The 27,929-nt window shown below is 43.5% G+C and overlaps 1 protein-coding gene across 4 annotated transcripts in view; it reads left to right on the forward strand.

Annotated features, from left to right (window-relative positions):
- Window positions 1-27,929, forward strand: part of si:dkey-100n23.5 (cyclic AMP receptor-like protein A) — a 247,467-nt gene that overhangs the window by 155,810 nt on the left and 63,728 nt on the right. For all 4 annotated transcript variants that reach the window (XM_041210606.1, XM_041210608.1, XM_041210607.1 and 1 more), the window contains 2 exons: window positions 9,456-9,494; window positions 12,989-13,067. In XM_041210606.1, coding sequence (XP_041066540.1) covers window positions 9,456-9,494; window positions 12,989-13,067 — 118 coding nt within the window. The remainder of the gene's footprint in view (window positions 1-9,455; window positions 9,495-12,988; window positions 13,068-27,929) is intronic.

The following is a 27,929-nucleotide window of genomic DNA, read 5'->3' on the forward strand; positions in this document are numbered from 1 at the left end:
GAGGGGGCGACCTGATCGAAGTGTACAAGATTATGAGGGGCATGGACAGGGTGGATAGGGAGCAACTGTTCCCCTTAGTTGAAGGGTCAGCCACGAGGGGACACAAGTTCAAAGTGAGGGGCAGGAGGTTTGGGGGGATGTGAGGAAAACCTTTTTTACCCAGAGGGTGATGACGGTCTGGAATGCGCTACGTGGGAGGGTGGTGTAGGCGGATTGCCTCACATCTTTTAAAAAGTACCTGGATGTGCACTTGACATGTCATAACATTCAAGGCTATGGGTCAAGTGCTGGTAAATGGGATTAGGTAGGTAGGTCAAGTGTTTCTCACATGTCGGTGCAGACTCGATGGGCCGAAGGGCCTCTTCTGCACTGTGTGATTTTGTGAAGTGTGGATGCAGGACTCGTTCTTGCTGCGAGTGGTTGGACATCCCCTGAAATGAAAGGGAATGGCATTGAGGGCAAAGAGAGATGTGGCCATATGCCCTCGCTTAACTTTACTCTTCCTGGAACCTGTCAGCAATTAACGTATCATGGGCACATATCATCCCCATGTCTTTCTTCCTCCATGGCATGATCATACTCACACTGACCCTCAGCAGCCTCCTGAGGTTCCTGGGCCTCTGGATCTTCATCTTCCGATGAGCTCTCATCCTCTTCCAGTTCACCCTCTGGCAGGGGTCACCTCTTTGCATTGTCAGTTTATGAAGGGTACAACACACTGCAACGATGCTGGAAACCCTGTTGGGAGTGTATTGTAGTGAGCCACCTGAGCGGTCTAAGCATTTAAAGCGCATCTTCAGAAGCCCTGTGGTCTGCTCTAAAAGGGAATGTGTGGATCTGTGAGCAGCATTGTCCTTCTCCTTGGAATTACTCTGAGGGCGATGCACCGCTGTCATCAGCCAGTGTTTCATTGCGTATCCCTTATGGCCAAGCAGCCATTGCTGCAGATGTAATGGTCCCTTGAAAATCTCAGGCACATGGGAGTGACTTAGGAAGTAGGAGTCATAGCAATTCCCAGGGTACCGTGCACATTCATGCAGTATGTGCTTTCGGTGATCTCATACCAGTTGTACTTTGTTGGAATGATACTCCTTGAGATTTATAAACTTTAGGGGCTGCTGCCATGGAGCTCGTATAGCCACATGGGTGCAGTCTATTGCACCCTGCATTCCTGGAAAGCCTGAGATGGCGGCGAAGCTGGTGAATCTCACACTCTGGCTATCTTCATCCAGAGCAAAGCTGACATAATGATGAGCCTTCTTGTAAAAGGCATCTGCAACCTCCTTTACGCATCAATGTGTTGCGGACTGAGAGGTGCTGCACAGGTCCCCTGTTGATCCCTGGAAGAACCCAGAGGCAAAGAAATTGAGTGCTGCAATCACCTTCAGAGCCACTGACAGGAGATACCCTCCAATTTCACATGGCGTCAGGTCTTCATGAAGAATGGGGCATATGTGATGTACCAGAGCCCCGGACAAGCACAGATGTGTAAGGCATTGCTTCCCACTCATTTGCAAATAGGAGACTCTTCTATGATAAACCCTAGGTCTGACAATTTGCCTCCATTGTCGGGGTCTCTCCTCCTGCCCCTCCAGTTCATGTCCTGACTCTGCTTGAACATGTCCCTCCTGCTGGAGCTGTGCTGTATGTCGCCTCTCCCTCCTTCGCCTCCTCCATTGCATTAGGACCCTGACAAAGGCAGCATTGAACTCTGGATCTATATGTGCATTGCCTACTGAAATGAAACTTGGAAGACATTAATGATTAAAGCGTCAAGAAAGTGCAGCTCAGAATATGAAAGGTATGGCAGCTGTAAGGGTCTATAATTTTTCCTGCCCTGCATGCTTGGTGGCTGATGCAGCCTTGTATTGAGACACTAGCACACCCCAACAAGGTGAACAAGATGGCCTCCCAGATGTGCAGCATCTGGAGGCCTGCACGGAATGATAAGGTGTAAATGGGATGAATGACCCAACCTAGCTCTGTGCTCCAATCTCTGATGATATTAATGACCAATCAGTTGCTCATGGTCAATGAACAGATGCCCTTTGGCCTGTTAGGAATGTTAAATCTGATGAACACGTGACAGGCCTTCATTGATGGAATTCCCTGTATGACACAGCTGTGCCTCCTTCACTGTTGCCTGCATTCCCAAATTCTAAATTCCTATGTGTTACTCTTGAGATGCAGCAACTGTGATGTGAAGCCACTGAGTTCTAAGTAGCCCTTTAACAGTGCTAACAGAGCCTTTGGCTTTCAGTGGTTTTCATCGCAAGAAGTTCTCCTACCTTCCTCTCTAAGCAGACTCCTGTTCACTCTTGCAGCAACAACAAGTTAGAGGACGACCCTAGAAAAGCCCACTTGTGTTCGCCCTTGCCCCTCACAGCCCTTCCACAGATTTCCTTTCCCATTGCCCCCTCATGTTTGCCCATCCCACTCACAGCCATTCCAGAGCCTTCCTTCCCCATTGCCCATTTTGTGTTCGTCATCCCCAAACCCCACTTCCAGTCAAAGTGCTAGTTTCTGAAAGTGGAGTTCTGCCAGATTACCACTGTACAGTGGTGTCCTTGTGGACAGTGGTCTCAGCCAGCAGGAGTAGAAGGCCCCTGCACTCCCCAATTCCAGCCGCAGTACTGGTCACTGTCTGAATGTTGAGGCCTGCACGAGTACCGCAGTGATGTCCTTTGGTACAACGTAGCCAAAGAGCAGGAGTAGACCAACTCTGCAGCCCCAGCAGTGTGGTATTCATTTCACAAGACTGGCGCAGTGCTATGGCAGGTAAGCTAAGTATGTTGCACTCACCTCGAAGTTATGAACGAACTGAGGTCTGACTTGTGCACGCCACCCCTTTACAAATGGGTTTGCAGCCGATGTAATTACCCACTGGCGTAACGCAAGATTGGAAGGCAAGACAAGATTCCAGCGAGCAGCTGTTTTAATGAGCATTCATGAGATGTTAATGAATGCAAATGGCATTCACGCCAGTAATCAGCGGGATAACTGAACTGCCATTAACTGGGAGAATTGTAAACTGGTTTAACATCAGCGGATTTTCGACTTTTTGCCTGTCACTGGATTCTCCACTCCCGCCCGCCACGAAACCTCCCATGGGTGGGATGGGAAAATTCCACCCAATGTTGCCAGTCCTTCACCATCAAAATCTTGGAATTCCCTCCTGAATAGCACCATGGTACTCAAATTTTCCCAAAGCCGGAAGGGCCTTGCGCCTTAGCCAAAATGGCACCAGAGCCTGGAATCCAAAGCCCTGCTGCTACATGTGGCACCCATCATTTTCGCCAGGGAGAAAGGAGCAGGACATATTTCACACACCCGCGGTTCGTGGAGTCACTAGCAAATTTAAAAGTGTAGCTGCCTTCAAACAGAAGTAATTTTGGTCACAATGTTTGTTTTAAGAATAGATTAAGTACTTGAAGGGATTTAAAATTAGTGAATGGGCGTTTATCAAAGAAAGTTTTTTAATATAGTAAAGATACTTAAAAAATTATTTTATTTCATCTCAGCATGGTCTTTTCATACTAGGTGAGTTGGTATGGAGGATTTAAGGGTGGTGGGTGGAAGGCATGATTTGGCACTAAGTTGGCATGGGGGATATAAAGGGCCATGAAGATGAGTGGGCATGAGTTAGCACTAAGTTGGCATAGTGGCTGAGGCACCATGGAGGTGGGTAATGGGGCATGGGTTGACTTGGAGGGTATATGGGGCTGTGGGGGTGGGTGGTATGTGTTGGGCATGGGGATTATGTGGGATGTGAGTATTGAGGGTTAGAGGGCTTCTCTTTTGTTTGTTATTTTACAACTGGGAAAGGCTGGCCTTTTAAATAGTCTGCCTTGGCACCCGGCAGCCCCTATATCTGCTTCCACATTGTCGGAGGTGGTGGGTCAGACTCCAGTTAGCACCCACTCCACCAGAACAAAGATCCAGCTATCCCTAATTGCCCTTGTTGAGAGGGCATTTAAGAATCAACCTTGTGGGTCTGGAGTCACGTAGGCCAAAACAGGTAAGGATGGCAGATTTCCTTCCCTAAAGGGCATTAGTGAACCAGATGGGTTTTTACAACAATTGGCAATGGTATCATCGGACTTCTAATTCCAGATTTGTATTGAATTCAAATTTTGCCATTTACCATGGTGGGATTTGAACCCAGGTCCCCAGAGCATCACCCTGGATTTCTGAGATACTAGTCCAGTGACAATACCACTTTGCCACCATCTCCCTACCAATTGGTAAGTAGCAGTTGCAGATATATGAAAAATGACAAAGATTTAAAGAACCACAGAATGGTTACAGCAGTCCATGAAGCAGTCAATGTCCAAATGCAGCAAGACCTGGACAATATCCAGGCTTGGGTTGATGAATGGTAAGTAACATTCGCGCCATACAAGTGCCAGGCAATGACCATCTCCAACAAGAGAGAACTTAACCATCGCCCCTTGACATTCAATGGCATTGCCATTGCTGAAACCCCCACTATCAACATCCTGGAGGCTCCAATTGACCAGAAACTGAACTGGACTAGCCATATAAATACTATGGCTACAAGGGTAGGTCAGAGGCTAGGAGTCCTGTGGCAAGGAACTCACCTCCTGACTCCTCAAAGTCTGTCCACCATCTACAAGGCACAAGTAGGGAGTGTGATGAAATACTCTTCACTTGCCTGGATGAGTGCAGCACCAACAACACTCAAGAAGCTTGACACCATTCTGGACAAAGCAGCCCATTTGATTGGCACCCATTCCACAAACATTCACTCCCTCCACCGCTGACGCTCAGTGGCAGCAATGTGTACCATCTACAAGATGCAGTGCAGGAACTCATCAAGCCTCCTTCGACAGCACCTTACAAACCTGCGACCACTACCACCTAGAAGGACAGGGAAAGCAGGCAGAAGGGAACACCACCACCTGGAAGTTCCCCCAAAGCCACTTAGCACCCTGACTTGGAAACATACCTGACTTGGAAACAAAGTTCCTTCACTGTTGCTGGGTCAAAATCCTGGAACTCCCACCCTAACAGCACTATGGGTGTGCCTACACCACATGGACTGCAGTGGTTCTAGAAGGCACCTCCTCAATGGCAATTAGAGATAGGCAATAAATGCTGGCCTAGCCAGTGACACCCACATCCCATGAATGAATAAAACAAAGCACAGGAGGAGGTCATTCAGGCCATTGTGTATGGGGAACTCCACTGTAAACCTTCCTCCAGTCTGAAAACAACCATTCATCACTATTTGTCAGCCAGTTTCGTAACCATGTTGCTACTGTCCTTTTTATCCCATGAGTTCTAACTTTGCTCACAAGTCTGTTGTATGACACTTTATCAAATGCCTTTTGGAAGTCCATGTACACCACATCAACAGCATTGCCCTCATCAACCCTCTCTGTTACCTCATCAAAAAAACTCATTGGTTAAACATGATTTTTCTTTAACGAGTCCATGCTGATTTTCCTTAATTAACTTGCATTTGCCCAGGTGACTATTAATTTTGTCCCAAATTATCATTTCTAAAAGCTCCCCCACCACCAAAGTTACACAGCAAATTATGATCTGGAATGCACTGCCTAAAAGGTAAGCAGTTTCAGTAGTAACTTTCAAAAATAAATTGGAAATATACTGGAAAAGGAAAAAATTCCAGTGCCATGGGGAGAAAACAAGAATAGGATTAATTTGATTCCTCTTTCAAAGAACTGACACAGGCATGATAGGACCAATAGCCTCCCTCTGTGTTGCAAGCTTTTATAATTGCTGCACCGGGAGGGACCAGTCCCAGCTGAAAAGCCCTGGCTCTCTTCAGACTACAGCAAAGGAGGGGGTGATATACTGCTCCGTCTTGTACACAGAATATTGGTAACCTGTTTAATGCATCTGTCTATTGCAGACTATGCTATGTGGCTGGTGGCCTCTATCGCAGTTTGACTCTGTGGGCCACTGACATGTTATGTCTCCCTGGATCAGCCGACTGCAGGTCATGTGCAGGGGTCTGCAAAGGTCTTCTAAAGCTTGTCTGCATTTTCCATAAACCTCCTTCTTTGGTTTCATTTTAATCTCATTTCTTTCGTCATCCAGGAATCTCTAACTTTTGATGTCTTTCCTTTCCCCATTCATGGGACCATGTTTATTCTGTACATGAACTATCCCTTGCCTGAAGTCTCCCTTTGCTCATTTACTATTTTACCAACTGATCTTTGTTTCCAATCCACCTGGGTTGCATTGAACACACATCAGTGCATCGCAACACCAGCCAGCAGTTGTGAAGAGAAAAAGAGATCATTCCATCATTGTAAAGCTAGAAACCCCTCGGCACACATTCCAAAATGTCTCATGTGAGGCCAGCAGTTCCCTTCTCATGGCTAGGCCCAGGAAGTTGCTGGCTACAAAATAGCAGTGATCAAAGGTTGAATTTTCATGGGCCGATGGGAGCAGGAACGGAAGCGGGCGGGCACATAATTTCACGCTACCGGTTTACTGGCACCATCCCACTCCCGAGCAATTTTGGGGAAGGTTGGGGCAGGGGTGAAACAGCTATCCACCTGCTAGTGGAGGGTAGCTAGTTTAGCTCATTGACAGGCCAATAAGAACCTAGGTCAAAGGCCAACTGGAATTTTCTAATTGACCAGCAGCACCCCCATGGCGTCAGCAGCAAGGCAGCTTGTGGGGAGTGTGGGTTTGCTAGTGATCCAGAAGATTCCAAGAACTGCCCACTCCCCCACATTCCTGGCCATAGCTGCAGCCACAGGTCACCCTGTGGAGCTGCTTCCCCTCCACAGTGATGGCCCAGAGCTGTGGGTTTTTTTTCAAATATATTAAAAATGCTGAGATGGGGGCACCATCTCTGCCCCTTAGCTGCAATAGTAGGCTGAAATTCCCTCTGACCTGGAGGACTTCCTATTGTCCCTCCAGCCTTGTGAGCCAACCCACCATCTATAATTGGACGGCATCCATTCCTTCTGGCCACTAATTAGCCAATCAATGCAAAATTAAAGTGGGGGATTGTTTCTGACACAGTAAGGGTGAGGACCCACATTTGACGCCTCGTCAGACTCCTGACCCAAATGCAAAATTCTGCGGTACTTTTCAGAAGTAATTGATTGGACATAAAGTACTTTGGGACATTCTTAAGGGAATGGAAAGCACTTTTAAAAGTGCAAGTTTGCTTGTTTATACATCCGTGCTTTGTTTCTTTCTCTCTCTCCCTCTTAAAACTATAAAATCTCACCATTTAAGCTTTGACCACTGCTCCAAATCTCGCACTTCTTGGTTGCCTGCCCATTTTCCTGTTGGTATAAATATCTAATTTATGGTTCATAGTAATATTTTAGAGGTAATTTTTAGTTCTGGGAAGATTATGGTTTAACTGTAGAAAGTGGGATAACTAACTAAAGCAGCTTGAAGATTGAAGATACAATTAATTTAGCAGCATCCAGTGAAGCCTGGAAGGCGACGTCGTCATGGAGATGGGTAGAGCTTAGGAAAGGTCTAGGGTTTCAGTTTATCTGCGTGTTTGCTGGGGGAGTGAGCGTTCTGCAGCAGGGGGAAAGGTCAAATTGAAGAGGTGTTGCTGTTAACAGGCTCCAGGCAGCAAAAGTGTCGTTGTTAGCTGGCTCTGTGTAGTTGAGGCTCAAGAGAAGCCCTGAGGAACCAAGAAGGTGGCAGAAGGTCACTGGCGCCATGCAGGAAACGATTAGGATTCAGAAGAAGCCCAGAGAACCATTTATAACTTGGTGTTAGGCATATTTGAGCTTGGTGAAATCCTGGAGCAGTGCCAGCCGAGTAAACTTAGCTGGCTATTAAAGAGCTGAAATTGCACCAGTAAATAGAGGCTGGAGCGCACATTGGGAAATCCAGGGGAACAGAGCCTCAGGAAATGAGATTGAAACCCTGGGAGATGAGCAGTTGTTGAAGCAGTTTGAGTTGGAGCAGCTTTGAGGCAATTCAGAGGCTTGATCTTCAAAAGTGAAAAGTTTGGAGTCCCTCATGAGGGCGACAGAGTTTCAACGAGATTGGTTGACTCATTGTTTTCTGTTGTCTGTGGGGTAGTTGCTGAGAAATCTATGGGATCTGTCTTGGTCACATTTGCTATGCATTGTATTGTGGTGTGTTTGACCACAATTTGCCTTTTCATTCACATGTGTCTCATATTAACCCTGAACATTAGAGTATAAGTTAGAAATAGTAAATTGTTTTACCTTTTTGGCCTTAGGTTGTAAAGTTTACTTTTGTTTGTTCAAAACCGTTGGAATCTTGTGGCTTTATTCCCTTAGCAAGTGTCTTGTATCAAACTTCATCTACTTTAAACAAAATGTTATTGGTCCCTAACTGGATCTCAGTCAAAACCTGGGGGTCAGGTCTAGGATCATAACACCATCTATGCAGTGTCTTGACACATTCTTCAAATTTTACTCCCTGTATCTTTAATTTAGTCATGTAGGTCTGCTACCGCAGCACCATGGGCCTCTACCTTTCTGGTCCACACGATGATGTGTCAGTGATGTCACTGAAGAACTCTGCATGGGCCACGGAGCCCCAGGGGAATCAGCTTAAATCAGTATAGCACCGCTACACAAATTTCTCCCCCCATAGGTTGTTTGTATTTTTAGCAAGTGAAATATTAGAATACGTGCCTTTGTAACTGATATTGCTGGAGCAAAAATACTAAACTCAAGGCTTCAGCATTGCTTGAACTAATTATTTAAAACTCCTTTCAGATAATCTGTCAAAATCACAATTCCTATTTTGAGCAGGAGCTTTTAGCATAAGTTATTTAATTCAAAACAGTATGCCGAGTTGAGATATGTATTCATCGGCAATTAACATGGATAATATAAGCAGTTTGTACCATTTGTTTAGCATTCTAAATCCGCCAGGGATTGAAGACAAATATTTTGTTTCAGCCTTGGGCTAGACTCTGAAGCATGATTGGATAAGACAAAGCCACATGTGGCCAAATGGTTTCCTACTGATTCACAACAAAGAGGAGATATCAATCAGGAATGGAACAACGTTCTATATTGTCTTATGATCTCACTGAATGATTAAAGCAGTCACATAGAAGAGTGATACTCTTTAATCAGCATGTTACTGGCAAAATCACTAATTTTGCAATACTATCACTAGCGATCTGACATTTGTAAATAGATTTCAGTGATGCAACTCAATGATATGTATATATGGGCATTTTTTAATTAACATGCTTATTACTGCTTTTGCAAAGCAACCAGATGAGTTTATCAATTAATTGCCACCAAACAAGCTCTCAGAATCCTCTTTTTCCTTGTTTGCATTTGTTATCATAGCTACTGCTTTTGGTAATTTAACATACATCCGTCCACTGTAAATTGAACTTTTATTGTTTTATGCACTTCATATTGATTGTAATGGTTTCAGCTGCTCTTTATTTCCTTTTTCCTATTTAAAGAATGTGTCTTCTTTTGCAGCTGGATTACAGATGATCATGTTGCCTGGAGATTTGGCATGTGAGTATGGCTGATTTAACTCTGAGCTCACAGTACACTTCAGGTCACCAACATTCTCTTTTAGTCTAAAACGTAGAAGAGAAAAATCCTAATAAAATCAGTTTACCTCAACACTTAATGTACTCGGATTCCTATTGACAACAAATATTAGTAAGTGTTTTTCCATTCTTAAAATTACACACTTGTACTTCACTGTTTATTTATGTATACTTTGATATTTGGAATTTAGTGAAATAATTTCCTCTAAATGGCAACATCTCTTTAATCCTGACCTATAATCAGTGTATATTCTCTATCCTGTAGGCTTCCTTTCAGAATGATTTTGAGCAAGGCTCAAGCTGTGCAGGAAGTATATCAATGTATTAGATGTTGAAGACAATGAGTGTTTTCAAGATTCCAAAGGTATTACACCAGTATGTGCTGTTAAAAACACAATGGCCTGGAATTTACTAAAAGCTTGCAGCATAACAATGGCGTATCAATGTCATAAAGCTGACTTCCAGTGCAAAAATCCAACAAAAGTGACTTAAACCAGTTTGTAAATGGACTATACATTCAGAAGCCCCAAGAAGCAATGCCAAAGGAGAAACCAGGCTGTGTATAAATTTTTCATAATTTCCAGGGTGATGAATACTATCTCCACCTGCCAGGAGCTTCTGAAATAGCTGACCAGGGACACCATTTCCGCATCAAGCATTACATGGTTCTGCAAACGACCCTCCCTATGAAATTGACTACATCACTAAGCCTACAAGATGATCATATATATAATCTACTGCTATATCATTCCACATAGAAATTGCTATCCAAACATCCATTGTTTGTAATGACTTTAATGTCTAAAAATACTGCATCATTTATTACTACAGAGAATTCAGTCATTATACTATCAACCATTGTACTACTTATTATCAGCATAGTGCTTTTTCCTCATGCCCTATTTTGAGCTTCTTCTTGGTGTCCTCCTAATATCAGGGGTGACAGACTGGCTGATTGTTATTGTAGAAGTCAGTTCACATAGAGTATAAAGCAAAAAACTGTGGATGCTGGAAATCCAGAACAAAAACAAAAATACCTGGAAAAACTCAGCAAGTCTGGCAGCATCTGCGAAGAGGAACACAGTTAACGTTTCGAGTCTGAATGACCCTTCAACAGTGTTTGTGGCAAGCTTCTCACTGAAAGATCATATGCTGATAACCAGCTTTTGACTTTCTCCCAAAGTTGTTGTTTGGCTGTCTGAGAGAATTATTTTTTAATGAGAACTCTGCAAATATGTAAGAGTGTAGAAGTACCATGTCCTTGATTTCAAAACTGCTGCTATGAACCTCCTCAAAGTGCCCATCTGGATCCATTGGTTCTCTATATTTGTAACTACCTTTGAAAGCACTCAAATGTGTTGTCTCCTCCAAGCATCATGTACATCTCTTCCAAATTCTTAGTTCAAATCCTTTTGATCAACTTCTACATTTCTCACAGCAATGAGGTCTCCTTAATCATAAATTGCACCTATGTGACTGTGACCACACTGCATTACGCTTAATGCTCCTTTTCAACCTCTCTGCAGCTTTTGGTATAGACAACATCACCATTATCCTCAATTGCTTCATGTTTATTGTGCCATTCTATGGGAAACCACTCCTACCTATCTAAACACAACCAGTGCATCTCTAACAATGGCTCCTGTGCCTGACCCATACAACCACCTCCAGTTCTCAAGGGTCTTTCTTTGCTTCTTCTTCCTCATCTACATGTTATCCCTCAATTGCATCATACCTCTCTTCCAACTCCTTAACCCCAACAATAACCTCTGTGTTGTCAGACTTCTTGTCAGATATCAAATTGTGAATGAATCAGAGCTTCTGCAGCAGAACATCAGACCAAAGCCAATGTTTATAAGAACTAACACTGCTCACTTCCCACTGACTGATTCTCTTGTCACTTGCTTGGGCTGGACTAATTCATGCAAAACCTTGGCAACCTTTTCAATCCAATGCTGAGCTTCAAACTGCACATTTTATCTTTCATCACAACTGCTTACATCACCTGTGCAATATACCTTGCCCCTGTTTCTACCTCAACCCTCCTGAAATCTTTAGTTATCCTTACATCAAGTCTAAAGTTAATTTCACTAGTATTCTCTTTGTTTGCCTCCCATCTGCCATCCCACAGAAAGGCCAAATTGTTCAAATCTGAACTGCTCATATCTAGTGCCATGCTAGCTCTTATTCATCCATTACTCCTATTCTTGCCCCCAATGCACTGGAGTTAGCATTCTCATTCTTGTTCTTGAATTTCTGCATGGTCTTGCCCCACCCTGCCTCTATAGTCCTCTCCAGCCTTACTTTCCTTCCATACCCTTCAATCTTCTAATTATGGCCTTTTAGCATCCCTCTCACCTTGCCATTGGTGGCAGAGCCTTAAGTTGCCTTGGCCCTATCAGTAATCCTTTCTTAAATCCTACCCCGCCCATACTTCTCCACTTCACTCATCACCTTTAAATGTGTTCTCAAAAAACATCTTTTCAAAGTCACCACTCTTAACTCTCCCACCCAGGCTTGCAGTCTGTTTCTACGTTCCTTGTTGGTTGATTTATTGTTCTTCACCTCTCTAAAGCACGTTTTCACATTACTGAGCTATGTACATGTGAGTTATTATTATAAGGAGTTATGTACAAATGAGTTATTACAAGTACAAGCCTTTTTTAAACATCACTGAATTGGTCCACCATTAAATCACAATCCTTACAAATTTCTATGTGTTCCACACATGGTGAACAATTTGGCAAAGGTGGGGAATTCTCAAAGGACTTACATGCAGGGCTGTACTTAACCCTTTCCAATATCTTCAGTAAAAGCATTTAATGATAGCTTTCCAAGTCCTTGTCTGTGCAGTTTTGTAAGCTACCTCTTTATGACTTCTGAAGTCACAAGCTATAATTACATTGGTCAGTTAACAGGTCCACGTTAAAGTAGTTGTATTTTGGCCATGTTGTTGCATTGAAGCTGAGACGAATCTTGCCCTCTGCTATTGTCCCACACTGACACACTGGATAGTGGGAACCCTGATTGAATTTTTCTCTTCTGTAATCGAGGGACATTGAAGCCAATTGTAGCATTACGCTACTACACCAGCTGAGCTTATTCTTCTTTGTTGTTCAATTCCCTCACTTTTCTGTCTTTGACGTGATTTGAAAAATATGTATTTCTTCATCTTGTGTTAATGACAGGCGTAGCTTCAAACATTGATTAAAATGTCTCCGAATTTTACTGTATTCACAATTAGTAAACCTCCTTCCATTTGTCATCTCTGAATTTTTATTCTCATGATACGATAGTACATAAATGGATTATTCCAAGCAGTGCAGCGATTATTTGCTATTGCAAAGATCTGTTTGTTTTAAGAGAAATTGAATGCCTGTGTGGCTAGAGAAATTGTGCTCTATATCTTGAAAGAGATTTTTAAACTCTCACATTTATTTATTTTATTTTTTGCAGATGGTACATCCCATTGTTTGTCCTCATCTTTCTAATGATGTCCTGCTACATTCACATTTTTTATGTGGCTAAACGGAGGGTAAGGATCCAGATTTGAAATTCCTGAAATATAACAAATTCTTGCAAAAAATCAATCCTCAACTTATATGGTTTTTTCTCTTTGAATTTATTTTCTTCTATTTAGGGAGTAAGTACAGTAATCATTCTTCATGTTGGTGCTTTTTTAAAATGCTGGATGGTAAAGCTATCAATCATGTTCAATACCTTTTTGACTACCCATTATGTTAATAACATGGTTATCATCTGAAATTATTTGCTTTCGTTGATTATTGCTTTCTGGGATAACTTGTGGATTGCATCAGCTTCTTTTGCATTTTCTATATATGGAATGTATAATTGTGTTAATACTACAATTAGTGGATAACCCAGAAATCTAAGAAAGGACTTAGGAAATATTTGATTGAAACCTGAGCATGGGTTAGTCTGGATGAAATAAAGAAAGAATTAATTTGCATTTACATGGCACCTTATTATTGCTCCCACTAATGGCCTGATAGCCAGATATCCAACAAATTGTTTTGAAGTTCAGTCAATATTGAAATATGCTGCATGTAGCTTTTTCAGTGGTCTGTTTTTAACACTCCTGAAGCTGCCAGTGTGACCATGAACCTGTGAACCACTGTTCATTATTTTATTTTTAAATCACAGAATGCAACTATAATGCACTGTTTTCTCAGAATTTTGACTTTTTCATACCTTGATATAGATTTGTGCTTGTGAAGATATTCAGGACCTTAACATAAGAAATTGGAACAGCAGTAGACCATGCAGCCCCACCCCCAACCCAAGCCTGCTTCAACGTTCAGTAAGGTCATGCTGATCTTCAACCTCAATTCCACTTTTCTGCTGTATCCCCATATAGTTGATTCCCTTGGAATCCAAAAGTTTATATATTTTAGCCTTAAATGTGTTTTCCGACTGAGCATTCATAGCCCTATGGGGTTGAGAATGCCAAATATTCACAACTCTGCGAGTGAAGAAATTTCTTCTCATCGCAGTCTTAAATGGCTGACCCCTTATCCTGAGACTATGCCCTTTAGTTCGAGTCTCTGCAAGCATGAAAAGAGCCTTTCAGCAGCTACCTTGTCAAACCCTCTCAGAATCGTATGTTTCAATGAGATCAACTCTCATTCTTCCAAACTCTAGAAAGTACAGGCCCATTCTACTCAATCTCTTCCCATAGGACAGCCCTCTCATCCCAGGAATCAATCTAACGACCATTCGTTGCATTCCCTCTAAGGTAAGTATATTCTGCTTTTGGTACAGAGACCAAAACTGTACACACTACTCCAGGTGTAGTCTCATCAAAGCTGTACACAATTGCAACAAGACTTCCTTTCTGTTGTGCTCCAATCCACTTGCGATAGAGGCCAACATAACCATTTGATTTCTTAATTGCTCACTGTACTTGCATGTTAACTTTCTATGTTATGTGCAAGAACTCACAAATATTCTGAACACCAAAATTAAATAGCTTCTCACCATTTAAAAAATATTGTGTTTCTCTTCTTCCTAGAATGGTGATGTCCCTTAAACTGGCAGTGAATGAGAGCCCTTGGACGTGTGATGGGTTTGTGAGTGTGTGAGTTGAGAGTGATGAAAAGAGTGACTTACCCTGGCGGAAGGGAGGAGATCATTCATCTTCTTGTGGCACTGGGTGGCTGTCCTCTTCTGAAGGGTGTTTGCACTGACCACCGCTACCACTGCCTCCCAAGCTGGATTGGTCACATTGCCGCCCAACCTGCGGCCAGAGTGGGGACACAGGACATCCCTGGCATCCAGCAGTTGCTCGAGAGACCTGCCGTTGAAGGGAGGTGCTGCACTCTTTTTTCCATTGCTGGCCATGTCTCCCAGACAGCGGCGGTGAGCTGGTAGTAATGAGCGCTGTGCTGGCGGCTGCCTTTTAAATATGGCGGCCGGCGTGATTCAGCAGCGGGGTGATGGTGAGAGGGCGAATGAGAGCCCTCCCATCATGGAAACGGTGTGTTTCCTGGGAGTACATAAATAATGAGGTGGGTTTGGGACGAAACGTGCAAAAACCCACCATCGCTGTTGGCAGGTAGGATGCCATTTTGCCTACCCACTATTGCACTTAGTGCAAATCTGGGAAAATTCTGCCCTTAGATTTGTGAAACATGATTTCCCTTTCCAAAAATCCATGGCTGTATATAAACTCAAGGTTGACACTCCAATGCAGTACTGAGGTGGTGCTGCATTGTCGAACTTGCATCTTTCAGGTGAGATATTTAAACTGTCGCTCTTGACAGGTGGCATAAAAGATTCCATGGCACAATTTCGGAGGAGAGCCTGGGAGTTATCCCCAGTGTCCTGACCAATACTTACACTGAAATCAACATCACAAGAACAGATTATCTGGTCATTATCACAATGCTGTTTATAGATTTTGCTGTATATAAATTGGCTGCTGTGTTTCCTACATTGCACTAGTGACTCCACTTCAAAAGTACTTCATTGGCTGTAAAGTGCTTGGGATGACTTGGGGCCATGAAAGACAATATATTTCCTTCTTTAATCATATTATGATTTTCTAAGCACGTTGTTATGACTTAATTAATAATGGCTTCCAGTATTTTCAGCCTAATTTGCTGCCTTACAATCCACTGAGACCACACCTGAATGTAGGAAATTTTGGAAGATCATAGCCAGTGTATCCACTATCTCTGTGGCCACCTGCTTTCGAACACTAGATTGTAGACCATCAGATCCAAGGGATTTATCAGCTTTCAGTCCCATTAATTTCTCCAGTACTTTTCCTTTACTAATATTAATTACCTTATGTTCCCCACACTCATTAGACTCTTGGTTCCCCAATATTTCTGATTTGAGTTTATTGCCTTCAATGTGAAGACAGACACAAAATATTTGATAATTTATTGATTTTTTTAAAAATCCTCAGCAAAATATTTTTTTAACAGCGCATGCACTTTTATATTATGGCCGTCTATCCCTTATGACCATTTTATGCTCCCCTACTGGTGGGTTTGAAGGTGGGAGCCTCATAAAATCCAGCACATGCCCTTCTCACCACCTGCTCGCCCACCCCCACCCTGTATTAAATTTTACAGGGGGTGATGGAGGCATCGGGTGACCTGCACAGCCTTGGGCCTGTTGAGATCCTTAAGTGGTCAAGGGCCTCATCCACTATTTCACTTTTGGCAGGGGAAGGACCACGCCATGTTGGAAGCCGGGAAACTTTAGTTTCACTTGTGTTTCGCATGGCAGGGTGGGGGCATATCTCTTCACCCCTCCCAAGATCACACTTCCCCAGTTACCCTCCCATCCATTCTCTCAAATACAGCCCCCCATTCCCCTCACTCCCTCGCCCCTATCGCTGGGCCTGCCAGCCTCACCCCAGCAAAATCCATATCACTCCCTCCCCACTTACTTTAATGTATGGCTCCAGTGTTGACCTCCATCAGAGACTGCCTGTTGTCCCAATAGTAGCCACTGCTTCTGCTGGCCATCTGATCCCTGTCCGTGAGGGGCGGAAATCCTGCTTCCAGCCTTTTTATCTGGGGGTGTGAGTCCATGGTGCCCCATAAAATGCAGCCCATGGCGTATATTTTCTGATGCCATATTTGTAAGTAAGTCATGTGTTTTTTTTTGAAGATTCACTTTATCTTCCACCCACTCCACATCCACCCCCCCAGCATTGTTATATCACTCTAAACATAACTTTTGGACTGCAACTGTAGCACCATCATATTTAATCCAGTGCTGCACCAAAAATAAGTTGAACCATCAAATAATTGATGGTTCTCGAGTAATGATTATTTTCTCTAATTGCTGGACAGACATGGTCTTAATAGAAGGGGCCAGCCACAATGTGAGTTTCCATCATCTACAGGATCAATAAAACTAACAGTCCCTGGCCTGGAGAGTTTGTGCATTCTTCTGAAAGTCTTTTTGCAAAAAAAAGATTTCCTGGGGTTGCAAAAGCTGGTGTCTCCTGCTGAGTCAACACTCAGACAACCTACCCACCTGTATAGCCTATTTAATTTCCACAAAAAGCCTTGCAAGATCAGTGTTTTCTTTGTATCTACTTCATTGTTGCCATTTGCTGCTACCAGTGTAATATCCATTTTAAATAGTTAAGCATTTTATGAATAAAGAATAGTTCTATTATATTTTTACCACAGATTGCTCCAGTGTCATGCAAGCTGATTGAAATATGTACTAAATATTGTTTTTTTTTTCTGAGAATGGTTGACTATTTTGATGTAATTATAAATATTTGTTATAGTGCATCTTGCTCTAATCATAATGCTAAATCCTGAGTTTACAAACCGGTGTTTAGCCAGATGCATGTGAAAACACATTCAAGTTCAGAGTGAAAGGTCAAGGGGCAGAATTTTATAGCCCCGTCGTAGCGGGGGCGGGCTGGAAACTGCAGCGAGCCGTTCAGAAGTCCAATAACTTCGCCGGTGGGAGGGGCCGTAAAATTCTGCCCAAGGTTTTTGAGACAGTCAGAATAAGTAGGTAATCATTACAAACCAATTTTAAATAAGTACTTGTGTCTGAATAAATTTATATCTCTACCATTTGGGAACAGAATTTGAAAATAATGTAGATAGTTCAGATCTTACAGAATGGTTTTAAGATAAAAGTGAATATTTAAATATTTTGCTTTTTTTTATCACAGCTGTGTTGTATGAGACTTAAAAGCAAGGACAGTATTTTACCTACATCACCATACATATATAGCTTTAGTGCTCTATTAATTAATTTATTTTCAATCGATATTCTCATTTTTTTCTTCATGGTAAATGTTAGATATGCCTGAAAATTGATCAACTCTGAAATGTTTGTGTTTATTTATTTCCCTTTTGTCAAAAAACCCAGGTTTCCTTTAGAAATGCATTAAAGCTGTGTTCTGCACTTTTTTAATAGCATTATAAGAAGATAAATTTGGTGCGCTGTTTTTTAATTCTCTAACTGTAGGTTTAATTGATTATTTAATTCGCTGAGATGTTGCACATTAAATTGGACCTCCTCCGAAAATGGGCATAGGAATTGTGATCACAATTAGCCCACTCTTGTTGCTTGCAGTGTAGGCGGCATGCCAACTTTGCGCTGCTTTCTAGTTTGCACGATTGCTGCATGCAGCCAACACTAAATGTAGCGGAGAGCGGCTGCATGTCTCCACAGCGGACCAAACTTTGTGCAAGACTGGTATCGCTCACAGCCAGCCTGGACATCTTTATGAGGAAGTGCATTCTGCCTGGAGCATATATGTGGAAAAGAATCAAATAATGATGCAACAGGCGATATAGGGTGCTCCAAGGTTTTGTCACTCTGCACCAAATGCCTTGGTGGAGGAAGTGGAGAGACATACAGTGAGAGAATGTGAGAGAAACAGTATGGTCATTCACAGCGCGAGTTTGTGAGAGGAGCGGGACCATTTACAGCGAGAGTGTGAGAGACACTGCGTGGTCATTTACAGTGAAGGTGTGAGGGAAACAATGTCATTTACAGCAAGAGTGTGAGAAAACAGCGTGGTCATTTACAGGGAGAAAGTGTGAGAGAAGCAGTGTGGTCATTTACAGGGAGCAAGTGCAAGAGGAGCGGGGCCTTTAACAGTCAGAGTGAGAGAAGAGTGTGAGACCATTAAAATGCACAAGAGGGAAAATAGTGCGGAGAGCAGTTGATTGGCAAGTAGGATTGGTGAGTATTTCTAATCTTTAAAAGTAAAAGTAAGGTCTTTAGTTTGCGTTTTTCTCTTTTTCTTAAAGATAGCTTATTAAGTATAAGCTTGATACTGGTGTATATAAAAAATAATTATAATAAAGTGTAAAGAGTAGGGATACCAGAGTAATTAATTTAATAAATTACGATAGTAATGGCAGGATGAGTGATGTGTTGCTGCTGCAGCATGTGGGATGTTGTTGGACACCAAGGTGATCCAGAGCGAACACATCTGTAGTAAGTGTTTGCAGCTCGCAGAACTTCGGATCCAAGTTAAGGAGCTGGAGCCTGAGCTGCAGACATTGTGCCACATCAGGGAGGGGGAAAGCTACCTGGACACTTTGCTGCAGGAGGTGGTCACACCTCTCAGATTAGTTAATTCAAATTTGGTCTGTGATCAGGGACTGGAGGGTGTGACTGCAGGTGAAGCAGGTGTGGGGACCCAGGGAGTAGTGTTCGAGCAACCTCGGCCACTGCAACTGTCCAACAGTTACAAGGTTCTTGCAAGCTGTGTGGATGAGAGCAGGGACTGCAGGGAGGATGAACGAACTGATCAAGGAACTGTGGTACAGGGAGCCATCTAAATGCGGGGAGGAAATGGGAGCGTAGTAGTGGTATGGGATAGTATAATTAAGGTGATAGATACTGTTCTTTGCAGCTGTGAGCATGAGTTCTGTAGGCTGTGTTGCCTGCCCGGTTGAAGGGTTAAGGACATCTCCTCACGGCTAGAGAGGAACTTGGAGTGGACGGGAGGGATCCAATTGTCGTCGTCCATGTTGGTACCAATGACATTGATAAGACTAGAAAGGAGATTCTGCTGAAAGAATTTGAACAGTTAGGTGCTAAATTAAAAAGCAGAACCTCCAAGGCAATGATCTCGGGATTACTACCTAAGCCATAGGCAAATTGAGAGCCATTAATTTTGCCTTTTTACAATTTTTTCCCCCTTTGACCCTATTTGCTGCTTTTTTTTAATGTTTGTACACTCTGTCCCTTCCTGTCACACTCTGGGTATCATTACTTAAGTAGCTGCCCAGCAAGGCTGCTATATCCATTTGCTTTGTAAGCATACATATCCCCTCTCCGGAACACTCCCCCCCCTCTCTTTAGTTTAAAGCCCTCTCTACAGCCCTGGTTATTCGGTTCTTCAGGACACTGGCCCCAGCACGGTTCAAGTGAAGCCCATCCCACCAGAACAGCTCCCTTCTACCCCAGTACTGGTGCCAGTGCCCCATGAACTGAAACACCCTTTGACCCTATTTGCTGCTTTTTTTTTAAATGTTTGTACACTCTGTCCCTTCCTGTCACACTCTGGGTAAATAAACTCAAGGAGCTAAATGTGTGGTTCAGAGATTGGTGTGGGAGGAATGTGTTTCAGTTCATGGGGCACTGGCATCAGTACTGGGGTAGAAGGGAGCTGTTCTGGTGGGATGGGCTTCACTTGAACCGTGCTGGAGCCAGTGTCCTGATGAACCGAATAACCAGGGCTGTAGAGAGGGCTTTAAACTAAAGAAAGGGGGGGAGTGTTCCGGGGAGGGGATATGTAGTCTTACAAAGCAAATGGATATAGCAGCCTTGCTGGGCAGCTACTTAGGTAATGATACCCAGAATGTGACAGGAAGGGACAGAGTGTACAAACATTTAAAAAAAAAGCAGCAAATAGGGTCAAAGGGGGAAAAAATTGTAAAAAGGCAAAATTAATGGCTCTTAAACGCATGTAGTATTCGCAACAAAATAAATGAATTAATGGCACAAATAGAGGTTGATGGGTATGATCTTATAGCCATTACGGAGATGTGATTACAAGGAGATCAAAGCTGGGAACTAAATATTCAGGGGCATGTGACTTTTCGAAAGGACAGGCAGGAGGGAAAGGGTGGTGGGGTAGCTTTGTTATTATGAGATGGAGTAAGTACGATAGCAACAAAGGATCTTGGATCAGATGATGTAGAATCCATATAGGTGGAGGTAAAAAATAACAAGGAGAAGAAGACACTGGTGGGAGTAGTCTATAGGCCCCCTGACAGACTGTACTGTAGGACAGAGAATAAATTAGAGATAATGAGGACATGTAAAAAAGGCAGTACATTACTCATGCATGACTTTAATCTTCATTAGATTGGGAAAATCAAATTGACAGAGGTAGACACGAGCAAGAATTCATACTGTATTGGGAACAGTTTCTTAGAATAATATGTTGTGAATCCAACCAGGGATCAGGTTATTTTGGATCTGGTAATGTGTAATGAGGCAGGTTTAATAAATGATCTCTGAATAAAGGATCCCCTAGGAAACAGTGATCATAATATGGTAGAATTTAGCATTCCGTTTGAGAGTGAGAAACTTGGGTCAGAAACAACTATGCTAAACTTAAATAAAGATAATTACAATGGAATGAGGGCAGAGTTGGCTGGAGTGGACTGGGACAGCAGTTTAACAGAAAAGACGGTAGATGAACAATGGCAGATGTTTAAGAAAGTAGTTCATGACTCTCAACATAGATATATTCCAGTGAGGAAGAAGGATTCAAGGAAGGGGTAACCCAACCCTGGTTAACCAAGGAAGTTAAGGACAGTATCAAATTGAAGGAAGAAATATACAATGTAGCAAAGATTAGTGGTAAGACAGAGGATTAGGAAGGTTTTAAAAACCAATAAAAGATGACCAAAAATAATAAAGAGGGAGAAAATAAACTTTGAGGGTAAACTAGTAAGCAATATAAAAATGGACAGTAAGAGCTGCTTTAAATATATAAAAAGGAAGAGAGAGGCCAAAGTGAACATAGGCCCCTTAGAGAATGAGGCTGGGGAAATAATAATGGGGAACCAGAAAATGGCAGAGGAGTTGAATAAATACTTTGCTTCAGTCTTCACAGTAGAAGATACCAATAACATTCCAAAAACACTAAATAATCAAGGGGCAAAAAGGAGGGAGGAAATAAATACATTAACTATCACTGGAGAAAAAGAACTAGGGAAACTAATGGGGCTAAAGGCCAAAAAGTCCCCTGGACCTGATGGGTTGCATCCTAGGATATTAAAGGATGTAGCTACAAAGATAGTGGATGCACTGGTAGTAACCTTCCAAGAATCCTTAGATTCTGGAAAAGTCCCAGAGTATTGGAGAACGGGTAATATAATACCCTTATTCAAAAAGGGAGTCAAAAAACAGGTAACTATAGGCCACTGAGCTTAACATCTGTCATTGGGAAAATGTTGGAATCCATTATAAAGGATGTAATAGCAGAGCATTTAGAAATACATAATCTAATCAAGCCGAGACAGCATGGCTTCACAAAGGGGAAATCATGCCTAACAAATTTATTGGAATTCTTTGAGGAGATAACGAGCAGGATAGATAAAGGGGAACCAGTAGATGTAATATATTTGGATTTCCAAAAGGTGTTCAATAAGGTACTGCACATAAGGCTACTTAATAGGATAAGAGCCCACGGTGTTGCGGGTAGTATATTAGCATGGATAGAGGATTAGCTAACTAATAGAAGACAGAGAGTTGGGATAAGGGGGGCATTTTTGAGTTGGCACCTGTAAATAGTGGAGTGCCACAGGGATCATTGCTGCAGCCTCAATTATTTACAATGTATATTAATGATTTAATGAGGGAAATGAATGTACCATCACCAAGTTTGCGGATGACACAAAAATAGGTGGGAAGGCAAGTGGTGAGGATGACATGAGTCTACAGAGTGATATAGACAGGTTAAGTGAGTGGGCAAAATCTTGGCGGATGGAATATAATGTGGGAAATGTGAGGTTATGCACTTTGGCAGGAAGAATAGAGGAGCTGAATATTATTTAAATGGAGAAAGACTGCAGAAGGCTGCAGCACAGAGGGATTTGGGAGTCCTTGTGCATGAATCCCAAAAAGCTAACATACAAGTTCAACAGGTAATAGGGAAGGCAAGTGGAATGTTGACCTTTATTTAAAAGGGAATGGAGTATAAAAATCAGGAATTCTTGCTAAGACTATACAAGACCACACCTAGGATACTGTGAACAATTTTGATTCCCTTATCTAAGGAAAGATATATTGGCATTGGAGGCAGTCCAGAGAAGATTCACTACCTCTTGATTCTTAATCAGTAAGAGAATCAAGAGTTATGGGGACAAGGCAGGAAAGCGGAGTTGAGGATTATCAGATCAGCCATGTTCTCATTGAATGGCGAGCAGACTCAATGGGACAAATGGCCTATTTCTGCTCCTACATAGTATGGTCTTACGGTCTACATAGAGATGTGATGTATCCACAGGGGCAAGGTGGCCCTCCAGACAGGCTTTGCGAAGATGAGGTACCTGTGGTGATCATTGCCAGCAATCCAATCCCAAGGACCTGGATGCAGTGCCACAAAAAGTTCAACGACCTCACATGAGTGGTCAAGGTCAGTGAATATATCTTCAAATGTCGTATCCCACCAACTGCACCACTAGCCTTACACATTGACCAATGTACCACACTCCCTTAACTCACTTATAACTGATCGTCATCAATCACAGCTCATTCCTAACAATCATAGTTTCACATCAGCTTCACGTACTTAACAAGACACTCACATCTCTCAGCTTGCACGCGCTGCTACCTATTCAATCATAACAGCCACTCATTGGTGCATTTTCTTTTCTTGCTGGACAAGTTGGCACAAAGCCAGAGGCAGCAGGAGCTAACAGCTGGGAACAGCCACGCCTGCATGTTCTCACCCCAGTGGAGGAGAGAGTGGTCACTTACTTTGGAGTGGCCGTTGCTAAGGCCATCACTTTTTGTGGCACTGAAACCAGTGAAGATGATGGTATCCTCATACCTAAACCACTTTCTCACATCCCACTTCCGCCCATCCAGCAATATATTCTGTTTTACAAGCTGCAGATGCTTCACTCCCACCCTCCCCTCACCATTATCCTACCCTTATGCAATTCTCCTTTCAGATACCCAAGAACTGAAACCTAGCCAGGTAGTGCTAAAAGAGCAAGAGGTGGAAGAGCAGGAAGACAGTGATGAAGAGACACCATCACCCACTCTCACCCATAGTCACCAGCTCAGATACTGACACTGCACATACTTAAAAGGATAGGTTAGAGGCAGGATTTTGTGTGATACAACCTAACACGCATAGCCTGCAGCCAGTGCAAGGGACATGGGTAGTGTAGGAGAGTCAGGTCACACACGGACTCTGCTGCAGAGAACAGACGAGCACTTCAATGAGGTGACCTACAGAAGAAGGCTGAAGGGCATGTATTGTGAAATGCTTGTGCATTGGCAGGCCCTCCAGAAAGCTTGCATGCAATGTCAAGGAGCATGGAGGAGTCTGAAACCAACTTGGCACAGACCATTGGGCAGAACTTGGAGCCTGCCCTTTCCAGCATGCAAATGGTGGCCAACTCCATCAGCATGTTTGTGGACCCAACCACATTGCAGCATCTGACAGTCAATGTCTCAGCTTCCATTGCAGCATAAGCAGAAGTCACGCAATGTCTGGGTGCTGCAATGAAAACTCCGACTTCTGTAATGCAGCTCAGTTCCACTATCACAGCTGTAGATACCGATGCACAAAGGGGCTTGCAGAACTTCACAGCAGTCCAGCAATGTGTCCTCTTAAAAAATTACTAGGGCTGCTGAAGCCTCGCCCCAGGAGAGTGGCAGTGGCTTTATGGGGCACTAACCTACTGTCATCTGTAAGAATGACATTTGATGCTCCACCAGTGCCTTTGCCATTGCCTGTCAGTCAACCAGCCAAAACTGTTTCCATCTATACCAAAAGAGTGCAGTCCATAGCTAGGCCTTCTAGCCCCAGAGCTACTTGAGATCATCCTCCACTGAAAATCAGCAGCCTCCCACTGCTGCAGTCACCAGGATAGCACTGCATGGAAGCATTAAGACAGGCAATGGCACATGGAAGGCCAGCACAAAAGGAATGCACAAGGATGGTTAGTTTAAGATAGTACACCAAATGGAAGTTTGATTTATTAATTTGGTTTGGAATGTTTGTGTTGTTTGGCCAAGTGGGCACTGTGATGGTTGACAGCAGATGGAAGGTAAGGTGGGGACTGTTGGTGAATGTGGAATTGTGATTGCGTTTACTGGTATCGCTGTCAGATGAATCGATCATGCAGAGCTCAGCTTGATTGCTTCATCTCTTCATCTTCTTCCTCCTCATTAGCTGATCAGGGGTTGAGCTCTCATGACAGCGAGGTTGTAGAGCATGCAGCAGACCACCACGAATCTTGACACCTGCTCTGCCGAGTACTGTGGGGCTCCTCCAGGGCAGGCCAGGCAGCAAAAGCTGGCTGTTTAAGCTGTTAATCACCCCAATTGATTTATTAATTTGGTTTGGAATGCTTTCGTTATATGCATGCTGCGCACACATGCATGGGCTGCACACCAGAATCATGCTGTCAAAAGATAGCCCTGGTTGCCCAGTAGCCACCCTCTGGTTTATCGTGGTGGTTCAAATACTGATGGCACAGCAAACTGCTGCAGAATGAAGGCATCGTGGCTGCTGTCAGCAAACCAGGCATTGACCAGCATGATGCGTTGTGTATGATCCTACACCAGTTGGACATTGAGGGAGTGGAATCTCTTTTTGTTGTGGTATATCTCAGAACTGACAAGCAGCACCTACAAAGCAATTTGCACGTGGTTAATGGCATCTTGCACCATGGTGAAGCCTCCAATCCTCGCAAAGCTACCTGCTCCCTCCTGTTTCTCTCCGACAAGACAGAGTGAAATATGTTCTGCTGTATCGGAATACAGAACCTCAGTGACCTCCCTATGCAACATTGGATAGCAAACTGGGAGATGTTGCAAATATCACCACCACCAGCCTGGAAGGAGCCAGACACATCAAAAGTTCATGGCCAGGGCCACCTTCACAGCCACTGGCATTGCTGTCCTCCCCCTGCTTTAAGGTTGCAGTTGTACAAACATATGAAATAGGAGCAGAAGTAGGCCATTTGGTCTCTCGAGCCTGCCCTGCCATCCAACAAGACCATGGCTGATCTGTTTGTGTTTTGAGTTCCATATTCCCATCTACTCCTGACAACCTTAGATTCTTGTTAGACAAGGGAATCAATCTACCTCTGCCTTAAAAATATTCAGCGGCCCTGCCTGCACTGCCTTCTGAAGCAGAGAGTTACAAAGTCTGCGGCAGGTGGCAAATTTCATGAGGACCTCCTTAGGGAAGCACAGACATCTCACACATTGTTTCTCTTGGAGGTTCAGGTCAAAAAATTGCTCCCTGACAACCCTGAATGGGCACTGCCTCCTGCTGAAAGTCCTTCTACCCCCCTCCTCCTCTGCTTCCCACTTCCAGTAGTTTTTTCTGCTCTGTGTTGTCTCTGCTCAATTCATGTGGCATGCTGAAGTTCAAGGGGAATGATTACTATTGCACCCATTTCTAGCAGCAAGTGGTTTGTGTAGAATCATTGAATTCAGGAAAAAGTCACTACTTGCTATATCACTCCCTGTAGACTTCAGCAACTTTAAAGAACAGCCAAAACCTTCAAACACTTCTACAATTGCAGAAACAGCCAATAAAAATCAATGAGCAACTAACCCAAAAGTAGTGATGTTCTGCCCCACACTTTCAGCGGATGCTACATGTGTGCATGCAACTGCCCTCACCAAAATGGAGTCTGTGTGGTTCACAACAGAAGTGTGCACACAAGCCGCAGGTGCCATTTTGAAAGCAAAATGACACTCCTAGGGCGGAATCCCTCCTGTGGCTGGTTTTGTAGCGGGCGGGAGTGGAGAATCCAGCAGGAGGCAAAAAATCAGAAACGCACCGTCATAAAACAGGTCACAATTCTCCCGAAGGTGTTTTCCTGTTGGGACGGTTATCCCACCAACTACTGGCGCGAGCGCCGTTTGCATTCATTAGCATGTCATAAATGCTCATTAAAACAGCTACTCTCTGGAATCTTGCGAGGCCTTCCAGTCTTCTGTCATGCCAGTGGGAAATTACATCGGAGTCAAATCCATTTGAAAAGGGGTGGCGTGCACAAGCTGGACCTCAGTTCACTGGTAATTTTGGAGTCAGTGGAGCATACCTGCCATAGCGCTGAGCTAGTCTTGTTGCAATCAACGCCACTCTGTGGGGTGGTAGAGTTGGGCTGTTCCTTCTCTTTGCTTTCATTGTCCTGAGGAACACCACTGTGCTATGGTACTCATGCAGGCCTCTGCTTTCAGAGACTAGCGCTTCAACTGGGAGTGGGCTCTGAGGCAAGGGGTCAGGCTGACAAACACAAGGGGTCAACGGGGATGGAAGGCTGTGGAATGGTAGTCAGGGGGAAGGGTGGAACACGAGATGGTGGCAACAGGAAGGGAAGGCTGGGGAATGGTAGTCAGGAGGAAGGGCAACACAAAGGGGGCCTTTCTGGGGTTGCCCTCTTCTTGCTGCTGGAGTGAGCAGGAGTCTGCTTAGAAAGAAAGGAGGGAGACTTTTTTTTTGGAAAAATATACTTTATTCATAAAATATCTGAAAGAACATTGCAAAACCTTTCAAAATGGCCATCATAAAAATGCAATCAGATTCAAGTTTTCCACATAAATCATGAGGGGCTTCAATACAATCAATGAACATTACAGACATTTCAACATGGTCATAACAGACAATCAGACAGTGCAGTGGTATTTAAGTTATCTACATAGATCTGAGGTGCTTCAATACAATTGTGATACATGTAGCATTCACTGCATACGTTCATTGTGAGTCATACAGCCTGAGAGGTCTATACAATTCCCAGCCCCATTTTGCATTAAGGCTGAAAAGTTTTAGACAGTGACCTTTCCCCATTGTGCCTTTGTGGTGGCTGTCCCAAGCTTTAGTGCATCCCTCAGTACGTAGTCCTGGACCTTGAAGTGTGCCAGTCTGCAACACTCGGTCGGGGACAACTCTTTACACTGGAAGACCAACAAGTTTCGGGCAGACCAAAGAGTCTCTTTCACCGAGTTGATGATCCTCTAGCTGCAGTTGATGTTTGTCTCAGGGAACAGCCCGTAGATCACAGAGTCCTGTGTCACAGCACTGCTCGGGATAAACGTCGACAGAAACCACTGCATCTTTCTCCAGACCTTCTTTGCAAAGGCACAATCCACAAGGAGGTGAACAATGGTCTCTTCCCCACCACAGCCACTTCGAATGCAACATGTGGAGGGGGTGAGA

This window comes from Carcharodon carcharias, chromosome 18 (genome assembly GCF_017639515.1).
Source record: "Carcharodon carcharias isolate sCarCar2 chromosome 18, sCarCar2.pri, whole genome shotgun sequence".
NCBI lineage: Eukaryota > Metazoa > Chordata > Chondrichthyes > Lamniformes > Lamnidae > Carcharodon > Carcharodon carcharias.